The 23168-nt window shown below is 37.5% G+C and overlaps 1 protein-coding gene and 1 long non-coding RNA gene across 14 annotated transcripts in view; one reads left to right on the top strand and one right to left on the bottom strand.

Moving 5' to 3' along the window:
• Positions 1-16546, top strand: part of Macrod2 (mono-ADP ribosylhydrolase 2) — a 2157923-nt gene extending 2141377 nt beyond the window's left edge. For 6 of the 11 annotated variants that reach the window (XM_087189052.1, XM_087189050.1, XM_087189055.1 and 3 more), the window contains 2 exons: positions 181-261; positions 8155-11812. In XM_087189052.1, the coding sequence (XP_087045178.1) occupies positions 181-261; positions 8155-8198 (125 nt within the window). In that variant the 3' untranslated portion in view covers positions 8199-11812. Of the gene's footprint in view, positions 1-180; positions 262-8154; positions 11813-15639 lie in introns of those variants that run through there. The other 5 variants (XR_015442059.1, XR_015442058.1, XR_015442057.1 and 2 more) reach the window with 5 other exon arrangements.
• LOC106009016 (uncharacterized) overlaps positions 133-23168 on the bottom strand; it is a 101411-nt gene continuing 78375 nt past the window's right edge. For 2 of the 3 annotated variants that reach the window (XR_015442060.1, XR_015442062.1), the window contains 4 exons: positions 16838-17045; positions 13282-13464; positions 12017-12176; positions 133-2399 (listed from right to left, as the gene is read on the bottom strand). This is a non-coding gene — a long non-coding RNA (uncharacterized LOC106009016). Of the gene's footprint in view, positions 2400-12016; positions 12177-13281; positions 13465-16837; positions 17046-21162; positions 21329-23168 lie in introns of all 3 variants that reach the window. The other variant, XR_015442061.1, reaches the window with a different exon arrangement.

Genomic DNA, 23168 nt, shown 5'->3' with positions numbered 1-23168 from the left:
CCAGCTCCTGCCTATAAAAATATACAACAATGTTGTAAACTCATGAAGGAATGAAAACAAACTGAGAAAAGGCATACAAGAAAAAAATCAAGAAAGTATCAAATCATATGCCATATTAATATGTTTAAGAGATTTATTTAATAAATATTTAACCTTTATTGTTTTCCTTTCTGGTTACAGTTGAAATGAATAGTCAGGTTGACAGTGTAAATGACCCAACAGAGAGTCAGCAAGAAGATCACCAATTAAGAAGCCCCTGTGGTAGGATTTTTCAATTGATTAATCAACCATAAGGAACTGTTTGCAAATAACATATTGTAGTACTGTTGGTTTTTCCAAGTCCCATTACATAGCTTGGGCTAAATGTTTAAACTAAGTAAGTGTGTAAGGAAGAAGGATTATCTCCTACAGGCTTGCCATCTTGAAGGGGAAAAGATAAGCCAAGACATATTTAAATTGTGCAGTACCTTAGTTTTCTGTGCTTTGACAACAACAAAAAGTATTTTCTATCTGTCTTACCCCATAGCTTCCTGGAGTGATCACATTATTTTAGCAACCCCAAGCTGATTCTCAAGCACTGCTTTTCCAGAAGCTACCTATTGAATTGTTTGGAATATCTCTTTTTAAGTATACCACTAGAGAAGGCATAAAGGTTTATGAATATGTATGAAAAGAAACAAGTCTGCCTGAGGGTCCTGCCTTCTACACCACTACCTGAGGACAGGTGCATCTATACAAGGTTGAGTTGAAAAAGCCTGAGGGAATTCCCCAGGAAAATAAAAAGTCTGCACCCAGCCAGATTTAGGACTTTCAGACAAGCATAATACTAGAGACTAAAATAGATCTAGAATGATGAGTGGTCTATTACCCTTTTCCATTTATAGAGAGGGCTATTAAGAATTTTTAAAAAGCCAGCTTCACACTTAAGACTGTCCAACTCTCTAGCTTAAAGGATTGTTTTTTGTTTAAAAAATAGCTTAGAATAAGTTATTATGATGAGTATTGATAAGGTATTATGAAGGTATTTCGATGAGTCATCGAAAGTAAGATTGTTGGCATGGTTGCCTCCTGTATTATACCATCTTCTTGATCTATGCATTCTCTTCAGAAACCAGGCTTCACCAGACTAAAGCACCACAGAACAAAGTTTGAGAACACATCTGTCCTTCACATAGTGGTCTTAAACTTTATAAAAAAGGAAACATAATAGCATATCTGTAAAACATAAATAACATAGGACTGCTAAAAATATACTTATATAAACAAGGCCTTATAACCTTTTCTAGCTTGTTCATGTATTTAAAATATACTGCTAAGCTACTGAAATGATATAGCAAAGTTTCGTTGAGGAGTAATGAAGTGGTCTGGAAACGTGGAGCACTCGCCTAGCTTATGTAAGGCCTTGCCTGGGTTAAATCCCGAGGACTGTAAAAAGTAGTGAAGTGGACATATTAAACGCAGGCTCCTTACTGTTTGCTGACCTTTTGCCGCCAACAAACTGTAAGCTTCTTGTCTAGATTTTTTTCTTATAGGCTTTGTTATTTGCCTATGTGATCAATATCCAAAGTACAGTACCAGGATAGAACTATTTTCCTTAGGTAATGTCAAAATATCTTTCTTGACCAAAAAACACAAATGTGTTATCTCAAATGAATGAGCTGTAAAAACTAAGTTTTAAAAAGCTGAATTCCAGGAAAATGAAACAATTTGTACAAGATCACTAGCTAATGATTGGAAGCTTAAACACTCCCAGTTGAAATTCTTTGATGATCCCATGCTACTCCCTAAAGAATAGTGAGATTCAAAGCATAGCTGTTGCAGAGGTAATTTTCATTCTTCTCCTGCTTTTGAATACTTCAAACTTTGTCTATAGTAAACATGTTTTGATTTTATACATGCATAGACACTTCAGTCTATTTTATAAAGATTCATAGGCTACCAGAAAAACGTTGCCTCAGAGACCATCTGTTCTATTTTTCCCTTGTACATGTGACTAAGACCTGGATAAATTTATTGACTTACCTGCTTTCACATGATGAGTCACTATTATAAAAGTAGTTTTCTTAGTGTTTTCTTCTGCCAGTAACAAATATAACTGCATATTTTGTAATACAGTCAGGCTTTTGCATTACAGATTCAACCAACCATGATCAAAAATATTGTAAAAAACAAGAAGAAATGCATCTGTATTGAATAAAGGCTTTTTTCCTTGTCATTAATTCCTAAACAACTATTTAGATAACATTACATTGTATTAGGTACTATAAGTAATTTAGAGATTCTTGAAGTACATGAGAAGATATGCATAAATTACATGCACTGAGTCATTTATCTAAGGATGTTGAGCAGCCACAGATGTAGGTATCCTCAGGAGTATCCAAAAACACCAAGGGAGAACCCTGTAAGAGAGATTGGAACATTGTAAGAGAAACAAAATATCCTAGGTTCACAACAAAGGAAGAGAGGATCTCTCCTTTATAGGAGTAAAGGTGAAGAAGTCCTGGTACATACTAGCAACATAGGTGCTGGTAATCCTAGTTTGAGAAGTTTCACAATCCTCACAGGTTTGCAGGCACTTAGGTAAGGAACCTCAAATCTATACCATATCCTTACTTTAAAAAAGGATCTCACCCAGGCAGTTTTAGTCAGGAGGTATTTTGACAAGGAAGCTATTGTCAAAAGTATAAGGCCAAAAAGTTTTAAACTCTGCAAGAGAAAAGTGCTAAGTCACATTTAAGGTTATCACCATTACAGTAACAACAGATTTATCAGCAGCAGTAGTATAGGCTAGCAGGAAATGGAATGATGTATTTAAAGCCCTGAAAGAAAATAACTGCCAACCAGGATTATGGTATTGGCAAGGCTCTTCTATAGAAATGAAACAGAAATTAAGACCTTTTAAAGCCAGCAAAAACTCATAAAGTTTATGACTAACAGACAATCTCTACAAAAGTTGCTTAAAGGAGTCCTACTGCCAGAACTCAAAGATAACTGCCATGATACCATGTGAAAGTATAAATACCACTAGAGAATAGTATGGACAAGAAAAATAGCAAGAAATCAAACATTATCAGTACAACAAACCAAGCTACAAAGATGAGTAAGAGAAGGAAATGAATAAAGAATATTCAAAACAACTACAAAAAAATTAACAAAATTGCGGAGATATAATTAGGGATACAATTAAGTCCTTTACATTCAAATTATTATTGAATGGCTAAGTGGATTAAAAACTCAACAATATACTGCCTATGAGAAACTGACTTCATAAAAGATATACTCAGACTAAAAGTGAAAGGACAGAAAATGGTAACCTAGGCAAGCAGAAGTAGCTATACTTATATCTGACAAAGATTACTAATGTTCAAATGGTATTTGTTAAGATATAATGAATGTAAATCTATGTCTCTAATATCAGATAATTCAGTAGTATAAAAGAATATTAGGCCTACAGCAAGAATAGGTATTTCAAGATAACACTGTCATTCATGAACATGTCATTCCAACAAAAGTCAGTTACACTACATTATAGACAAATGGACTCAAAATAGATTTACAGGAAATTCTCTCCAACAATGCACATTCCTTTCATCAGAACATGAACTTTCTTTAGAGTAGACCATGTATTATTCCACAAAACAAGCCTTGAATTTAAAAATCTATATCCTATATATTGTCATTATAATAAATCTATAAGTCCACAAAAGAAACTTAAAATTATAGAAATACATGGAGACTGAAAAAATACTTTTGAATGAACAAAAGGGAAATTAAAAAATTTCTTGAAACAAATGAAAACACAAAATAGGAAAATCTGTAGGCTACTGCAAAAGTACTGTACTAAGAGGAAAATATATGACAATGAGTTCCTATATTGAAAAATATTTCTAATAGACAACCTAACAGTACAGCTAAAGGACTTAAAAAAGCAAGGCCAAATCAAGCCCAAAAGTAGTAAAAGGAAAGAAATTACAAAATTCAAAGCATAAGTAAACGAAACAGATCTGAAACAATATAAAACATGAAACAGTTCTTTGAAAAGACACTAGTCACAAATCTTTAAAACTAAGAAAAATAAGACCCAAATAAATAAAATTATATTTGAAAAAAGACATTTCTACCAATAGCACAGAAATTCAAAGTGTCACTAGCGATTATTTTACAATACTATATGCTAAGAAATTGGAAAACCTAGAAGAAATGGACAAATTTCTATTCCCATATGACCAAACAAAAGTGAACTATGAAGTGAAAGATGTGAATAGACCCATAACAAGTATTGAGATTGAATCAGTAATAAAAAATTCTTCCCATAAAAAAAGCCTAGGGCCAGATGGCTTCGCTGGTGAATTTTACCAAGCTTTTAAAGAATTAATGCCACTGTCTTCTTAAACTATTCCATAGACTTGAAACCCTTCCAAATACATCCTATGAGGCCAGCATTACAAAAATAGATACAAAAAGTCTCAACAAAATGATAGAAAATCAAATTCAACAGCATATCAAAAAGATAATTTACCATGGTCATTCATTTTATCCTAGGAATGCAAGGATGGCTCAACATACACAAATCAATAAAGAATACATAAACAGGATAAAGAATAAATTCATAGGATAATCTCAGTTGAAGAAAAAGTATATGATAAAATTCAACATCCTTTCATAAGTCTTGAATAAAATAGGTATAGAGGAATCATACTTCAACATAATAAAGGCCACATATGACAAACCTACATGCAGCATCATATTAAATGAAGAAAAGCTGATTTTCCTGTAAGATCAGTCACAAGACAAAGATGTCTACTTGTATTGCTTTTATTCAATAGAGTACTAGAAGTTTTAGCAATTAAGCAAGACAAAGGAATAAATGACATACAAAATAGAAGTTAATTATGCCTGTTAGCAGATGAAATGCTATTATATATAGAATATGCTAGGCTCTATCAAGACTATTAGAGCTGATAAATTCTGTAAAGTAGCAGGTTATTAAAAAATCAGCCTTTTCATACACTACTAATGAATTTACTGAGAAACAAAAGCAATCTCATGCAGCTATGAGTATAAAATTAAATATCTAGGAATAAAATTAACCAAGGAAATGAAAACTTTTTCAGAGAAAATTATAAAACAATGATGAGAAAGATATTGAAGAGCCCCCATAATAGAATAAGAATTAGCATTGTATGATATGTTTACCCAAAGTGATCCAGAAATTCAATGCAAATCTAATCAAAGTACCAATGACATTCTTCAGAGAACTAAAAAAGTCAAACCTAAACTTCACAGGAAAGCAAAAATGACCCCAAACTGCCAAAGAAACTGGATTGGTTTGGATTCTTTACAGGAATAGCATCAATAGGAAATATATACATATAAATTAAGGAGATCTATTAGAGAGGCATACAAGATCAGAGGTGGAATATTCCACAATGGCTGCCTGCACTCTGGAGAGCTGAAGAATTGAGTAGCTGCTCAGCCCAAAAAGCTGGAGGTTATAGAACAAGAGGGATCTAGGATGCAGCCCCAGTCTGAGACAATGTGTGGAAGCTCCCTAGAGAGTGACTAATGTAAGTTCATACTGAAATTCTGAAGAAACTGGGGTCTGGAATTCTCAGGCAATGGAAGTAGGGAAAGACACACATGCTGAAAAGACACACAGACCTACTTCCTCCTCCTTCCCCTTTCATTCTATCCAGGCAACAAGCCTATAGAATAATGCCACCCACAATCAAGGTGGCTCTTCCTCCCTTGGTTTGCTGGCCTAAATGCAAATCATCTCAGTAAACATCCCCAGACACACCTGGAAATGTGTTTTACTAATCTGCTAGACATTTCTTAAGTTGACAATCAAGATTAATGGTTGTAGCAGTCTTAAGTAAAAGAACCAAGCTAGAGACATTGCAATACCTAATTTCCAGACACATTCAGAGCTATAATAACCTAAAAAGAATGTTTTAGGCTTAAAGATAGACAAACACAGACCAATGGAACAAGACAGATCCCAGAAATAAGCCTAAACAACCACAGCCAACTGATGCTCAAAAAAGGCACCAAAAACATACATTGGAGAAAGGACAGTGGTGCTGGGAAAATTCAATATCCATGTACTGAAAATTAAAACTTACCCTTATCTCTCACCCTATACCAAAGTCAATTCAAAATGGATCAAAGACCTAAATGTAAAATCTGCAACTACTCCAAAAAATCATAGGGGAGACACTTCAAGACATAGGTACAGGCAGTGATTTTTCTCTACAGGTCCCCAAAACACAGGAAACAAAAGTAAAAGTTGAAAAATAACATATCAAACTAAAATTCTTCTGTACATCACAGGAAACAGAGTGGAAAAAACTACAAGAGAAAATATTTACCAGCTATTCAGCTGACAGATGGTTAATAGTCACAATTTAAAAAGACAAGCAATCCAATTTAAAAATGAACAAGTGATCTGAACAAATAATTTTCAATACAAATTGCCAATATATGGAAAAATGCTCAATATCATTAGCCATCAAGAAAATGCAAACTGAAATTAAAATGAAATACTATAGGGCCAGGGATTTAGCTCAGTGGTTCCACCACCTGCCTCTCAAGCACAAGGTCCCAAGTTCGATCCCCGGTACCAAAAAAAAAAAAAAAAATTACTACAGAATGGCTATTTTTTTAAAATGCTGGCAAGATGTGGGAAAAAGGAGCTCATATTGTTGGTGGAAATGTAAATTAGAGCAATCACTATAGAGAACAGTGTGGAGGTTCCTCAATAAAATAGAACTACCATATGATCCAACTATCCCATTCCTGGGTATATATCCAAAGGAAATGAAATCAGAGAAATACCTGCATGCCCATATTTATTGCTGCACTATTCACAATAGCTAAGATATTGAATCAGCTTAACTGCTCATCAACAGATGAATGGATAAAGAAAATCTGGTACATATACACAATGGAATATTCAGCCATAAAGAAGAATAAAATCCTGTCATTTGCAACAGAATGGATGAAATGAGAGGACATTACAGTATGTTAAGTGATATAAGGCAGACACAGAAAGTACTGCATGTTCTCTCATATGTGGAAAGTAAACTCAATCTGAAATTAGAATAATGGGTAAGAATTGGGAATGTGGGGGTGGGCGACTGAATATGATCAATGCATGCTATGTACATGAATGGAGATCACATGGATCCCCACTAATACATTAGTAAAAAATTTTAAAAGACTATTCATTGTAATATTACTAAGGCCCAAAACTTGATACAGCCCTAATATCTCACAGCACAGGGGTTGAAAAAAATTTTTTACAATGTAATCAAAGCAATGCTAGTCAGTAATAAAAAAGAATATATTATGGCCAACAAGCAGCAACATGAATGAATCTCAGCAGCATGCTAAGTGAAAGGAGAAGGCACAAAAGAAAAACATGATTCTATCTGTAGGGAGTTCTAGATCAGGAAAAATTAATCTATGGTAATAGAAATCAGAGCAATAATTGTTTCCTGCAGAAATGGGTTTAGTGGGTTCCATCTGGATTGATGGAAATATTTTAGCATCTTGATAGTGATGTGGATTAAATGTATGCATTTTTCAAAACAGAAGGAACTGTATGCCTAAGATTTGTACATTTCTCTATAATTGGATTCTATCTCTATTTTTAAAAAATCTAAGAGTATAGACTCTTGTAGGGCACAGTATCTTAGAGTTCTCATGGTGAAGAACACAGCAAACAGTTAAAGGTCTCAGCTGGTAGCACAAACATCAATGACTTTTGCAAATCAGCATTGTATAAATTATTATTCATATATGTGCTAATCCCTGGAAACTAGTGTGAATGGGCCAGAAAAGGGAGGACACATCAATTAATGGTTTTTCAAAGAATATTTTGAAGAGCTGAATAGTCCCCAACAGCTAAAGCAGGTTGTCCAATGTGGCACACATTTATTAGCATTGATTTATATGCTCTTTAAAGATACCATGTGCCAGCAATTACAGCCCCAATAGTCAAAGCTCTTTGATGGTCAAATAAGATATTCTTAGTCCTGTTTGAGGGGGTAAGAGGCATTTAAATGGCCATATTAAAAAGATATCCCTTGCTAAACTTATAAAAATGCCTTATCTTTAATCTAACAAATGGTTTCCCTTTGTCTCCCACAGGGGCACAAGGTGAAGCAAAGGAACACAGAAATGAAACTCAATGACAGTCCTCAGCCCGGCAAGGCCTCCCTTGTCCTTGGGAAGTTGGGGGGAGATGAGAGCAGCAGCGCTGTGCAGGAGGGTGGGGATGGGGGGGGGGGAGTCCCTCAGAGGAAGGATGGGGATCCTTTGCTCTGATTTCTCCACCTGCATTTTGTTCTGTTTACCTGGCCAAAATGAAAGAAAAAAAGAAGTTTCCTTATCTTGGTGGGAGGACCCATGCTAACACATCTTTCAGGCACTGTCCCTATCACTTAGGCTTTCTCTCAAACTTTGCCCCAGGGACCCAGGGGCAAGGTTTAACACTCACTTGTGTCTCCTGCCCTGTCTGCCTTCGTTACTTCACAAAGCTGGCCCTACAGTGCTTTCTTCAAAGAAAGTGGGAAGATGACTGACAAGGTACAGGCCAAATTTCAGCAATCACGGAGCCCAGTGTCAGTAGAACTCACAGGTAAAGAAGGAAGGACAGAAAATGGGAAAAACTCTCAGAATCCACTTTGAAAAGGTTTGAATGATGAGCTTCAAATGTGTTTTTCAGGGTTGCCAAGATACAGTTTGTCCTGTGTAGCTAGTGAGGACTGAAGAAAGAGGCTTTAATTCAGAGCACTGCACAGAGGTATGATAAGGAATCTAGGTCCTGTGTGGCCACTGGGGTCCCTTCCTTCATGGTCAGGTGGCACACCATGTTGACTTTCAGCAGAGTTTAGTTGGTTTGTGACTCTTAACATGTGCTTCAGCATGGAGCCTGCCAGTGATATGTATGAGGGATGACTGAAAAACATATTTAAATTTTTTAAATTACACTAAAAGACACGCTGTTAAAAATTCCACTCCAAATACTCCCTCTCATTTATCTCATCATTCTTGCCCTTCTCTGCAGCAGTTCTGGACATCCTTTTTCCTGTCTTTATGGGGTATGATCAAAAACTCAGTGAATGATGCTGAGCACCATCCAATAGAAAAGCAGGCTGGTAAAAACATTAGAGTGTGTCGTCATCCACAGTATTCAGCAGCTCTGGCATGATTGAACTATGGCTCTTCCTCAATGTCAAAATGACCTCAAAACGGGGAGGATTTTGAAGGAGATTAATGGGGGCTGGGGAAGTAGCTCACTGGTGCTGCACCTGCCTGGCAAGTGCAAAGTCCTGAGTTCGATCCCCAGTACCAAAAAAAAGAAAGGGACTAATGGTGATGTGTCTTTTACTATAAATTTTTAAAAACTAAGCATATTTTTCAATCAGAATAGTAACAATGGTAAAGCTAGGTGTTGTCAAGAACTAAGTGGGGTTGCTGCATTTAGGACTCAAACATATGCCTATTTTGAAATGTCCACTTGAAATCTCTATGTTTTTCACAAAATAAGAGCCCATGTTTTACTCAAGGATCCATAGCCACTAAGCAGAATCCCATGGGAAGTAAGAAGTAATCAGAGCATTTACTTGCAGTGCCAGCTCTCTGGTATGCATTGTGTGATGTTTGTTCACACCCCGTTCCAGGCTGGCTGATGTGACAGCTGGTCCCTCACCCAGAAAACCACTGAATATGGCCCAACAGGGGAGCAGCATACTAACACCTGAAGATGCCCGTGGCATGGTGGGCACAAGCAGTGATGACCAGGAGTCATCATAAGCATTTATCCCAGGGCCAACAGAAGACAAGATGCTTGGTTCCAAGCCCATTCCCTTGTTTTCTGTGGAAACATTTACTGCATATTTTCTTAAATCCCTCTTCCTTCTTATTTAGGACTTTAATAGAAGAGTAGTCAATCAATTTGAGTATTTCTAAAATGACAGATGTCTGTTTCCTAAAGATCCCTGCTCTTTCTTCTTTGGAAAAGGCATCTTTTTGTCTTCTGATGACTTGTTCTGGCCTTTCTCAAGTTGTTGCCCCTCCTGGCTTAGTTGGTATACTGGAATAATTAGCAAATTTATAACTCTGGATATGTCATATATTTTAGTATCTTATTTTTTAAAGTTGTTCATCAACACAGCAGTAATGATATTGATTTTTGGAATATGGCCGGTTTTTCTTCCTGTCATTATTCTATAGTTTGAAGCACATATGTCTTTTATTGACATTTGACATTGCTTTCTAGAAAAGCAAAGACAAGGCTTATTTTGAACCATGTAAGAAACGATGCCATCCAAATATTGACAGTTTCTATATTTCATGCCGTTTTATAACTCAGCTGAAAGTCATCATTCTTGTGAAGTGGCTGACAAGTGCAATCTGCTAGGAACTTGTTTTCCAGTGACTCCCAGTGTTAGTGCTACTCAGGCTCCATAATGAATTATACTTGAAAACAACAAGGAGCGAAGAGGGACAGAGGTTTTTTAATGGACTAAGATGAAACAGACCCAATATTCCTGCTAGTAACAGCCAGGATTAGAGTTATTCCAATCCAGGCATTTTCCCTGTCATCAATGACAGCCCTTTTAGTCATTCTTTTAAATGTGGGTGGGTTAGAAATGAGTAAGTTCATGGTCTGAAAGTTGTAGAAAAGTAATCTCTGTATCCAAAAAACTAAGACATCGGAGCATAAATATTATCATCCCCATTCCTGAATTTGTTTAAACTATGTTATGATTAGATTGCATTTTCATTTCGGTTTTATGTTTTTTGGTTGCTCTTTGGCTGTATGATTTTATTCTTTAAAATAAATAATAGTTAATTTCTATTCCAATAGTGAAATACAAAAATCTAGCTAGTGGCCAGATGGAAGACATCTCAACACAGGAAGCCTTCATTTGCTGGGCTTGTCATTGCACAGGCTATACAATGGAATAAATTTAAAAAGCCGATTGATTCTCCTGCACATGGATTCTGGATGTCAGTTTCCAACTCTACTTCAGTCAGGCTATGTGGGTTACAGGAGGGAGGGAGGGAGGAAAATAGCCCTGTATGAGTCATGTTTGCATACAGAGGATCGAAGTGGGCCTTCAACATAACAGTCCTAATTAAAAAGGTAGTCACTTTGGGAGAGACAAAGGGGCTATTCCTCTAGCTGCTCACTATTCAGATGATAGACAAGTCTTCTTTCATAAAAGCTTACTAAAAGGCACCCAAAACACTGTCTGTGATATTGGGTCACATATTAATCACCACAGCTAATTGTAAATCTTTCTATGAAACACTGAAAAGCCTCTTTGTGAATTAATACAGTTCTGCTTAATGCATTTGATTTGAAAAGACATTTCTCTGTATGTGGTGCATGTCAGCTGTGCTTTGAAAAATAACAAAGTTAGCAGAATATGTCCGATATATTTTCTTGGGGGAATAGGATTTTTATCATATGATTCATTAAGGATTTGCCTTACCCTAACATTTGTGATATAAAGGAAAATCAGAATAAAAGTAATTTTCTTGATCAAGATATGTTTTTACTTAATGCAAATAAATGTAGTCTGTTGCTTGTAAGGGGAAAAATGTCTTCTGGTATAATCTGCTAAATAGGATAATATGTGCCTCTTTTGTTAAACCAGCCTGAAAATGCTGGACTGCTTCTAAATCTCTGTTTCTTTTCATCTGTGCCACACACTAAAACACTTAAACAACTGTTGCCTTCATAATATATTTGTTAGAGCAGAGTGCAAATAAAATTTGAGAGGATAACATGGAATTATCTGTTTCATGAAATTTATTCTTTAGCCATATGTATTTAATTCCTCAAAATGTTCATTTACTATTTGGTTGTAAATATGTGTAGTATTTAAAATTGTCTCCAAGTCAACTTTCACCTATTAATACTTTATCCTTATTGAGTCAGTGTTCTAAAGGTGTTTTTCAAACTTTTGAAACTATACTAGATAATTAACTGCCTTACCTACAGCTCTGAGAAGCAGGCATTAAGTTGTTGAGATAAAGCCAATGGTTTCTCAATTTTGGGAGCCACCATCCAATGCTGGAATTCTTCTTGAGCATCTTCTAGGAGTTGTCTCTATGCTGGCCATGTGATCATGGCGGACATGATCCTCCAAAGTCTACTGTCAACAGAATGTTGATAGACTCATACAGTTGTTAAAAGTGTAGCAGTGAACCTCCAAAACTCATTATGAAAAGATTCAACATTCTCTTGAAAATGCAAATACATATTTCATCAAATTTAATTCCCTTTTTCTCCTACTGAATAGATGCTATTAGGGTTATTTTTCTAGAAGGCAATCAAGTCACCCTTTTATCAAGCAAAACCAGAGATGTAACTATTTAAGGAGAATAAGATTTTCTAAACTGCCACACCAGAGGAGCATTTTCCTGGTAGTAAACGAGTCTGATGAGAAAAAAATATATAAATGGGAGAGCTACATGCTGCAATGGGCAACCTCAGCACAATGCTTTAGGGTGACAGTGAAGGTAATTTGACATGATTCTGGCGCTGTTAGATACGGTTTCTCATCTGCGCCCAACTTCTCCTGTCATTTGCTGTCACTCATATTTCTCTCCCAATCCTGTGCCCATTTCCCTTCCATTGACCACAGGTACCATTCACTAACTTCACTGGTAGCTCTGAGGGCTCAGAGGATAATGACACCCATTTAAATTATCTTGCTAGGACTCTGGCCCAGTTGTTGGCTTTGAGAAATAGTGTCTCCATTTCTTGGTCTAGAAAATGGACATACCTATACACACATGAAAACTTTTAAGTTTAAACATGAATAAAGTACCAAGATATTACACTTTATTGTTTGCAAAAGGACTTGGTAAGTTATTTGCATTAGACTTTGCTGTTTAGTTCTCCAGGCAAATGGTCCTTTCTCCAGCTCAAAACTGTTTATCAAAGCAATAAATGGTCCTTACAGTTAAATAATTAGTAAACATGAAAACCTATTCCACTGAAGTTGATTTAAACTTTGTCTCCAAATTAAGGACCCATGAAGATGAAATTGTTTTGTTTTGTTTGCTGTTGGGTATTTGAATTCTTAAAATATGTTCACACTAAGTATTGGGGTTAACTTGTTAGAGCCATCTTTTCTCTGATAACTATAGTGAATCTATAAGCAAGGATAAAAGGGGGTACAGCTTTACCTCTGGGCTAACATGTATGGAAGGATATGTATTTACAAAGAGATAATTATACCAGTGTTCACATACCTTCACTGAAGTAGGAGTACACATCTTCATCCTAATGAAATTGGATGTGCCTATATGACTTGTTTTGTCCAATGACATGTGGGTAGATATGGCATGTGTCATGCCTGGCAGCAGCTTGAAGATTCTCATTCTTTTTCCCTATAACAATCAGAAAAATCTCAGGCTACTCCAAAAGTATAGACCCTGCAGTGAAGATGAAGAATTTTAGGAAACTTCATTAGGAAGGTGACATAAGTGAAAAATAAATTTATGTTTTGAGATTTTGGGGGTGATTTGTTTCCATAGCATAACATAGCCTATACTAACTGATACATATGCCATCAACTCTTAAAGTCTAAGAATCTATATCATCTGCTTTGCCAACCCTACCTTGTGACACTTTCAACCTGGCTTACAATCCTGCCTGTATTTTGATAATTTGTCTGTTCCTAGAAGACAAGTCCTGTTCAGCCTCAAAACCTTGAACTTTAAAGTTCTTTCACACCATTCATAATATACTTGAGATCTCAGATGTACATCACTTCCTAGAGACATCTTCTTCAACTATCATATTTCAAAGTAGATCCCTTCCCAAACTCTGTTTAACCTCATATTTACTAGTTCAGAACACTAACAATTTGTAGTTGTTTATTGGATTATAGGCCAGAGATAAAATCTATGTGTTATAATTTCACTTAGCAAAATAATGTAGCCTTTCCCCCCAAGAATTGATTAGAGGGGTGTGCATGAAAAAAATTTGAATCTGTGAATTAAAAGTATCTCTTTTTCAGTGTAACATACTCATTTGGGGATATTCAGTTGCTGAAAGTTTAAACTCCCTACTGAAGCTATTTCTCACCATTTGAATTTTTGTATTCCTTTAGATAAAAACCTTGCTTTCTAATCAGTATGACATAAACTAGTAACTATACAATATACATACCATATTTTAAAAGTAACATTTAAAAAGTAATTTTCTAAGTATTTTATCAAATAGGTATTAAGAATAAAATGATGGATTACAAAAAAAATATGAACACTGCTATTATCTGAATGTTGGTATCTCTCTCAAATTCATATGTTGGAGTCTAATACCCAATGTAATTATATTAAAAGGTGGGGGCTTTTGAGCAATAATAATTTCTCAACTGAAGCTTCCACCCTTAAGAATGCAATTAGTGCCCTTTTAAAGATGAAGTGGCTCCCTTGCCCCTTCTGCCACAGGAGGCTGCAAGAATGTGCCCTGTATAGAGCAGAGAGCCCTCGCCAGAAGCCAAATCTGCTGATGTACTGATCTAGGACCTCGCTCTCCAATAGTGTGTGCAATAAATTTCTGTTGCTCATAAATGATCAAGTCTTAGGTATTTTGTTATAGCAGCCCGAATGAATTAAGACAATACACAGAATGTGGGACAAAGCCAAGCTATACTTACAAGAATTATAGTTTTAAGAACATAGTTATGCTTTAGAGTAATTTTGTATTAAAAATCCAACAAAACATTTTTAAAAGCATTCAAACTAAGAATTTTAGAAACAGTAAAAAGTTTTAAAAAGGCTTACATGAAACAGACTTTTTAAAACAGTAGAACATTATATCTGGTTGTTGAGATAGATAAATCCTCACCAATTATTACAAAATAATTTTTAAAAGGTAGCAATATCCAAATTATAAGGACAAGATAAAATTGAATGCATAACTTAACATGCAATAAATTGGAGATTTTTTAAAAGAAAAAATTTGCCAGGCCCAGGGATTTAGCTCAGTGGTTCCAACACCTGCTCTGCAAGCACAAGGACCTGAGTTTGATCTTTGGTACAAAAAAATAAATAAAATAAAATAAAATTTGCCAAAATTAATATAACACAACAGAAAATTCACAGTAAAATTCATGGCAGAAATTAGATGTCAAGAAGCCATCAGACCAATTATCCATATCAATTAATTAAAATAATATTCAAAATTATCAAAAAACTGTGAATAATCAGGTAATATCCTCTGTTTTCATTTTATATTATTTCATAAGTGAATCATACTTTATATCATTTATGTACACTGCTTTTTCACTTGGTTATACCATAGGCATTTTCTTGTCAAGTATTTTCCTAAGCTATTTAAAAATACTTCATCATATGTCTGTAATTTATATTACGACTTCCCTATTCTATGACAGCTTACATGAAAGTTTTATTTTGAATGAAACCACCAAGAACCTTTCTGGCTACCAATTTTTGTTTACTTCAGGGAGCACGTTTAGATCATTTCCAAGGTTCATGAACCCTTGATATCACCAAATTACTTCACAGTTGTACTTCTAGAAATTATAAAATGAGAGGGGGAATACTGCAGATAGGTAACTTAATTAGATATCTTGTGTGCAGTTAGACAGGACCAGCCCTCCAGGAGCCAACACAGCAAGGAGCCAACTAGGAGAACAATCAAGACGCATTCACTGAAGGCCAGAATTGCAAAAGAATTGCAAAAGGAGAGAAACTACACACCCTTGTGCTTCCCCTGGGGATAAATAGCAGTGATTGATATTCTACATAGGTATCAATCACCTGGGTGGTGGTGGGGGGGTCACTGTCTTAACCCAGCCTCTCCAGGAAATATCCCTGACCCCCACCCTTACTGAAAATCCTTGTACGCTTGCTATGTGACTTGCTCTCCCATTTGACCCCCATTTAATATTACCTAGGTACTGTACTTGTAATCTTATTGGTTGGTCATGGTTTTGCCCCACCTCATGCCCACCTTGTAAATTTCCATTGGGTCTTATAGTTTTGTCCCACTTTGTACCTGCCTCACCACATGGCTTTGAAACATCTTTGAAAAGTGGGGTGGGCAGGCAACCCACTTTCCAGTCCCCTTCTGTCTCTCTTGGGCAGATGCTTTCTTACTCCCAATAAATTTTTCCTACTCATAACCTCCATTGTTCCTAGAATTCATTCTTCAATTTTAGAGAACACGAACTCGCGGTTTGGATACCTAGCAGGTTTGGGAGTTACATCTCCTCCCCTACATCACTCATAATCTCCTCATCATGGCCACTCCGTGTCTTCGACGAGACAGTGGCCTTTCTCCTGTCACCCTGACACTTTCACTTTTTTCAGTTACTTCCCTCTTAAAGCAAAGAAGTGACTTTGGTGCCCAAGTCTTCTGGAGTCATCTTGAAAGTGGTAAATGCAGTTTAGGTGTGCTTGGCTTTTGGAAACCCCCAAAGATCTAAATACACAGTGGAACCCCTGTCTCCCTCGCTGTTCCTGCCCTCCCATTTGGAGAAGAAAACAGAAAGACATGCTCTTCCTCCGAGTCTCCCTGCACAGGTGTCTGTCTTAGGTTTTCAAATGTCATTTGGCTTCAGATAGAACCTTCGCTGAGCAGGTGCTCCTGGCCCTTACCATGGAGCAGACTGCTGAGTTGAGGAATGAACCTTCCTCTTTGTGGTTTGCTGTCTTAGACATTGGACCTGCGCTGCTCGAATTTGTTGAGGCTCAGGATCTGCCAAGTGGCAGAGGGGAGGAGTGAAGCAGGGACCTCAAAACACAGACAAAGGAGGCACTGAGTGTCAACACTTACCTTCGGGAAGGTCCCAGCACACCCCAACATTTTCTCAATGTATTCAGAGAATTTTGACATAGTTGCTATGCATCTTTTCACATTACTGATACCACAAACACTTCTTTTCTGTTGTTATTTTCCTTTATCCTAATTTTGTAAAGATCCAGCACATCCAAGGGCTTCTTCCTTGGTAGAAATATAAATCTTCTGGGTAGTGAGGGTGATTCTGGAAGACAGGAGGACAGTCACAGTCAACAACTGAAGTATGAACACAATTTTCTTGTGTGTTCGGTGAGTACAATACTTCCTGTATCATAGGACTGTGACCGAGGTGAAATGAGCTCACAAGGCTGTAGGGCTCTAAATTGATCTCCAGAGATAGAGTCTCAGCATCATGTCTAGAGGCAGTAGGTGACACTGGAGCAGCTACAGAGTTTGTCCTCCAGGTTGACCAAGGGTACTTGGACCATGAACCAGAGCCCAATAGCATAGCAGGGACACTCTGGGGCTCCAGCTATGCTGCAGCTGCTAGTGGGATGGAGCAGCTTGGTGTACAGCTGTGGGACTACATTTCATTGAAGATGCACTTTTTCCCCCTCCTCCCTCTCTGCAGTATAAGTGTAGGTGGGCAAGTGCTGGAGTGTACTTGAAGTGTTAAATCCGGAATGCAATAAATACTAGCAGAATTGTATCTCCAATTTCTTTATAAATACAGCTGCAGCTAAGAATTGCAGATGTTTCTGATACTTGCACGAAGATTGTTGAACTGTTCCTATTCTCCACATGCCTTTGTATTTTCATTTTTTTAAACTTTATTTTCTTTTATTTTTGCAGTATTGGGGATTGAAACCACAGCCTCCGCACTGAGAGATACCTCCTCTGCCCTCTTTTAATTTTGAAACAGGTCTTGTTAAGTCATTAAGTTGCCCCTGCTGGGCTCGAACTTGTGATCCTCCTGTCCCAGCCTCTCAGAGTGCTGAGATTACAGGTGTGCACCACCAAGCCTGGCTTGTGTTTTCACTTTATTAAATGGATGTGCCTCTGGTTTATCATGTTCCTTGCATGCTGTAGGAGTCTAGTAGATCTATGGTGCCCTGAATTAAGGTATGGGCAGGGGGGTGCTCAGGCTGTTGCAGCTCTAGAATAGCAGATCCTTCCTCAGCCTTGATCAGGATCCACTGTGTCCAGACAGTTTCCTTGGAGAATGACCTGGCCCACACCACACCTGATGTGACTGAGAAATTTTGGCGATAGCAAGTCAGGGAGCTCTGGAGGTTATTTGTTAGGTGGCACAAATTAGTTGTCTCAGTCACTTTTCTTGTTGCTGAGACATAATACCCAACACCTGCAACTTAAAGAAGGAGAGATGTATTTTGGCTCGCAGTTTGTAGAGGTTTCCATCCAGAGCTGGCTGGCTCCAAAGCAGGGCTGCCTGGCAGAGGAAAGCTGCTCACAGGATGGTGGACAGGAAGCACCAGAAGTGAAGGGAGGAGCAGGAAAGAGATACCCCCTTCCTAGCCACACCCCAAGTGACCCATCTCCTAACAGCTGACCAGCTACACACTCATCATTGACTAAGCCACTGGATACAAAATCAGCATTAAAAAATAATAGCTTTTCTATGCACCAATAATGGAATAGCTGAGCAAGGAATCGGGAAAACAATTCCATTTGTAATAGCTTCAAAAACAGATGAAATATCTAGGAGTCAACCTAAGTAAAGAGGTGAAAGACCTCTACAACAAAAATTACAAAACATTGAAGAGAGAAATTAAAGAAGACAGTGGAAGATGGAAAGACCTTCTGTGTCCATAGATCTGCAGAATTAACTTTTTCAATGGTCATAAAATGTAATAGGAAGCTAGGGCATGACAACGTGGCTGGAGCAGTTGGGTACAAGCTACCAGCTGAGAAGACTTATTAACTATGAGCTCAGGACAGAAGCACTGAGCCTGACCCAGGATCAAACTGAGCCCTGCACCTGGCACCAATCTTTTGATAGGAGAACACACCGAACCTGGCACCTGACATTAGTCTTCTAGCATAAGATTAAGTGGGACCCACTGGGATCAAGGATCAAAGAAGATATAAAAGGACAGCAGCATTTGACTTCACCACCACTGCTCTCTTGTTTTGCGGTAGTCCATTCTGCTTGAGGGACATATCTTCTTTTTTCTCTTCAAAGCACCCTTTTCTCCCTGAGCACTTTTGTGCTTCTCCTTTTTGTTATTTTTACCTTAAAATAAATGGTGATCTTTCACATCCAAATAAATAAATAAATAAATGAAATGAAATGAAATGAAATGAGAATTTCCATTTTAGAACCCTTACTCTACTTTAAGGCCCTATGTAAATATGGACATGAAAGAATATCAGTCTAAGAGATGGTTTATCACTATTTTAACTATCATTTGTTCATTTACAAGAGAGAATAGACAGATTTTCTTCCAGCTATTCATATTTTCTGACTAGAGAATTAATCTGTTCATGTTCTTTGGTCACTTGTTGAACTGGATTTTGATTTTCTATTGATATTTATAAGCCTTTTATGTAGATTATCTTTTTGTCATATTTCCTGCATATAATTTTCTACTTGTATTTTGCTTCATAACTTTGACTGTAATATTTTGTCACACAGACTTTATATTTCTATGCAATCAAATCTCTCTCTCCCTTTGTGTTGACTTTCATTACTTTTGTAGTTGACATTTATTATTTTTGCCTGCTAGCATTCATTCCGGCTTCTGGTGATAAAGCCCTTCAAGCCTAGTAGAAAATTCCTTTTATGTATTTTCTGGAGATGGCTTTCCATGCCTACTCTTTGGCCAGGAATAAGACACATGACCCAGGCTAGCCAATCATAGGGCTTTATCTCAATGACCGTGGTTGGTTTAGAGAAGTCACAGTGAACCAAACTAGACCAATCAGTGCTTTCCCTCAGACTCGATCTGTGGTTGCTGGGAGAAATTCACAAGTCACAGTGAGCATGTAAACTGACAGTAGTATGAGCCAAAAATGTCTTTTTTTAGCAAATTGGAGATAGGTTTCAGGCTCTTTTAACTGAGTGCTCTCCAATTATTTCAAAATAAAGAACAAAGTTCTTACAATGTCCTGAGGGCTGTGTGTAATGTCATTGTTCTCTCTGCCCCAGAGCAGAGAGCATAAACTCATCTCCTGTTCACCCCCATGGGCTTCTGTACTCAGACATGCAGCCCTGGGTCTCCCCTTGCTCCTGTACACTAGTCCTTCCAGGGCTCTCTTCCTCTTATTAGATATAGGACTACTTGTTCACCTTCTCAGAGTTTGCTCAAAGCTCTCTCAACAAGGTTTACACAACCACCCTTCGTACTACAGCAGGTGACCTCCAGGTTTGACCTTTTTCATGGACCTTGTTTTTATCTCCTTTTCCACAGCACTTGATATGTAGTGCAGGCTAGCCTTGAACTCACTATGTAGCTGAGGCTGAACTCACGGCATGCTCCGCTACACCCAGTTTTTTTCCATAGCATTTATATAATTTACTTATTCGTTAAATTCATTTCAAAACTCATTGAAAAGTTCTCCGTACTGCATGAAGAAAAGGTAGGTTTCATTGAGAGCAAGGATTTTGTGTTTTCTTTACTGATAGCCCAAACATCTGAGCACATACTACATATAGGTGTTCACTAAATATGTGTTGAGTACAACAAGGAATTCTGTTCAACATTTTGGTTTGGAAAATCTTAGCAAATAAATTCCCCACCATGAGGCTGGTGATTACCTTTGTTTTTGTTTTTTCCTTTTTGGGGAGAAATAGAGCAGATTAAATTGTGACTATTAACAAAAGGCTCTGCATCCTGTCCCACAAGACAAATATCAGAACTGTAAAAAGGCAAAAAATGTTCACATAACTATTGTAAGAGGCCAGGCACAGCACTGTACACATGTATTCCCAGATACTCAGGAAGCTGAGGCAATAGAATTGCGAGAGTAAGTCCAGCCTGGGCAACTTAGTGAGATGTTGTCTTAGAATAAAAAATTGAAAAGAGCTGGGGATGTAGATCAGTGGTAGAGCTCTTGCCTAGCATGTGCAAGACCCTATGTTCAATCCTCAGTGCTCTAAACAAAGCTGTAAGCACTGAATTCTGGTTCAGAAAGCCTGTTCCCCATTTAATGCAAAAAAAGACAAGAGAGAGGATCTATTCGTGAACTGATTCTGCCCCAAACAAAGCAAGCATTGTATTCTGATGTTATTATGATTTTTTTTTTTTTTTAAGTCTGAATGTAGATGAGAGGGAGCTGTTAGGATTGGCCTTTGAAAGACAATGATGCATCCATGGCTGAACATGAAGGCTGACTCTCACCTGCACTCAGCCTCTTGCAAGTTCATGGGCAGCTTCCCTATTGGCTGCCATCTTGTGGTGCTGTGGCTTTCAGCGTGTGGAACAGGGAAACAGACAGAGATTGCTGGAAGTCAGACACAGGAAGGGCTGCACATCCCTGCTGCCCACATTTCATGGGCCACAATGCCTGAAAAACAAAGTCTGGCCAATTACCTGGCAGGAAAATGAAATGTGTTTGATGACCTCTTAGAATTGCTTCTGTGACATAGCTGTCTGCTATGGCCAAGCCCTGTATTCCCATTCCTCAAGACCAAGTAAGCCACACCAGCCTGGAGAGGAGTGTCTTCTGAATATCTTGGGTGATCAAAGGAATTCCATTAGAATTGAGCCATTAATGGGGTGCAAAAAATTTGCGTGTTGCTTTACATTGTCTTGGATAGAAACTTGAGGATGTGGTAGAAGACACCCCTGGGACTGGAAGTCTCATTTGTTACTAAGACAATCAAAAGAGAATCCAGTCCATGGGGAGGCAAATATTTTTTATTTTTCTATGTCCCAAAATGTATTGCCTTTGAATTTCAAAAGTCATTCTCTGTCTAGAGATAGCAAAATGCTCCAATGTTCACCTAGTTTTCCTTTCATTATTTGTATGTGATTCCATTTTCTACCTATATATTTAATGCACTTTGAATTTATTTTAGCATTTGGTATTTGATGAGAAGTAAATTGACTGAGTAGCTTTCAAAATAGTTCTAGCACCAATTTAATAATAATGATGCAATAATAATGACATATCCATAGTCCTTCGTCCTGAGTTTTCTGTAATAAATGCTTATTTTACATTTATACAAGGATCTATTTTCTCGGGTACCCCTTCCATTTTTTTCTGGTGCCACCATATTAATTACTATAGTTTAACATAATCACTGATGTCTAGTAAACCAAATGCAATGCCTCCACTCTCATTTTCAAATGCTTTTGGGCTATTATTTGTTTAGTGTTTCAGATAAATCTTAAAATAGCTTTATCACATTTTGTACATATAGAGAGCCCTCTCTCCTCAAAATTTCTCTCTCTAAACAGCCAGAAAATAATCCAATCAGTTTAGCAGACCCAGGCTGAGCTGGGACATTAAGGGGAAAGGCCATCTGTTATAAATGCAGCTTCTTGAAATGTTCCATAGAAGAACATCCCTGCTCATTCTGGCCTGATGACAAGCCTAGGCTGTGGTTTGAATAACAATCTGTTTCCAAATATTCTGCTCCAAAGCCCTTTCCTGACTGCCTCAGCCTCCAGCCCCATCAATCTCTTATTTGAATCATTTGGTTCTGCGCAGTAAGTCAGGAGGCAAAAGCTAGTTAAATGTCACTGTGTCTTCAGTGGTCATCCTCTTTAAGCAAATATCCATTTTGCAAACAAGTGCTGAAGGGTTCAACAGAGCTGGTCCACAGGACTCTCTATCTGCAGAGTCCAAAACACAGTAATACAGCATTTGGTTATCAAATTGTTCCTGCTGTCACTGCGTAGGTCTGGGTTCTTCCTGAAGCAAAGTGAAATGTCTTTGGTTCCATTTCACCTGACACGATCAGGTGAAATACAGCTCCACCTGCACTCACTACCAGCCTGGTCTGGCAAAGCCTGCCACAACTGCATCCTCAGAGACGCTGGAGTTTCTGCTCAAGAATGCAGACGTGCAAGGGGAAGGCAAATAATGGGCTTTGCATGTGAGTTTTAGTGAACAGAAAAGCAAAAAATAGAAAGAGAAGGTATAAATACCTAATGTTAAATAGCATTCTTCATTGTTCAAATAATTTTACATATGTTAGCTCAATTTTGATAACAATGAGACAGGGGCCATATTTACTCCCAAATTTATACATCAGCAAACTTAGACACCAAGAAACTAATTTGCAGAAAGTTACATATCCAGTAAGCAGCAGTGCTGCATTTGAACCAGAGAAGTCTGGAGCCAAAGTTACTATCCTAACCACTGCCTTAGGGACTTAAACTTGGGCCAGCATCATAAT

This window comes from Heterocephalus glaber, unplaced genomic scaffold (genome assembly GCF_053883595.1).
Source record: "Heterocephalus glaber isolate CG9 unplaced genomic scaffold, H.glaber_assembly_v1.0 deba00001532, whole genome shotgun sequence".
NCBI lineage: Eukaryota > Metazoa > Chordata > Mammalia > Rodentia > Bathyergidae > Heterocephalus > Heterocephalus glaber.
Note: the sequence above shows the minus strand (reverse complement) of the source record. Positions and strands in the feature narration are given on the sequence as shown.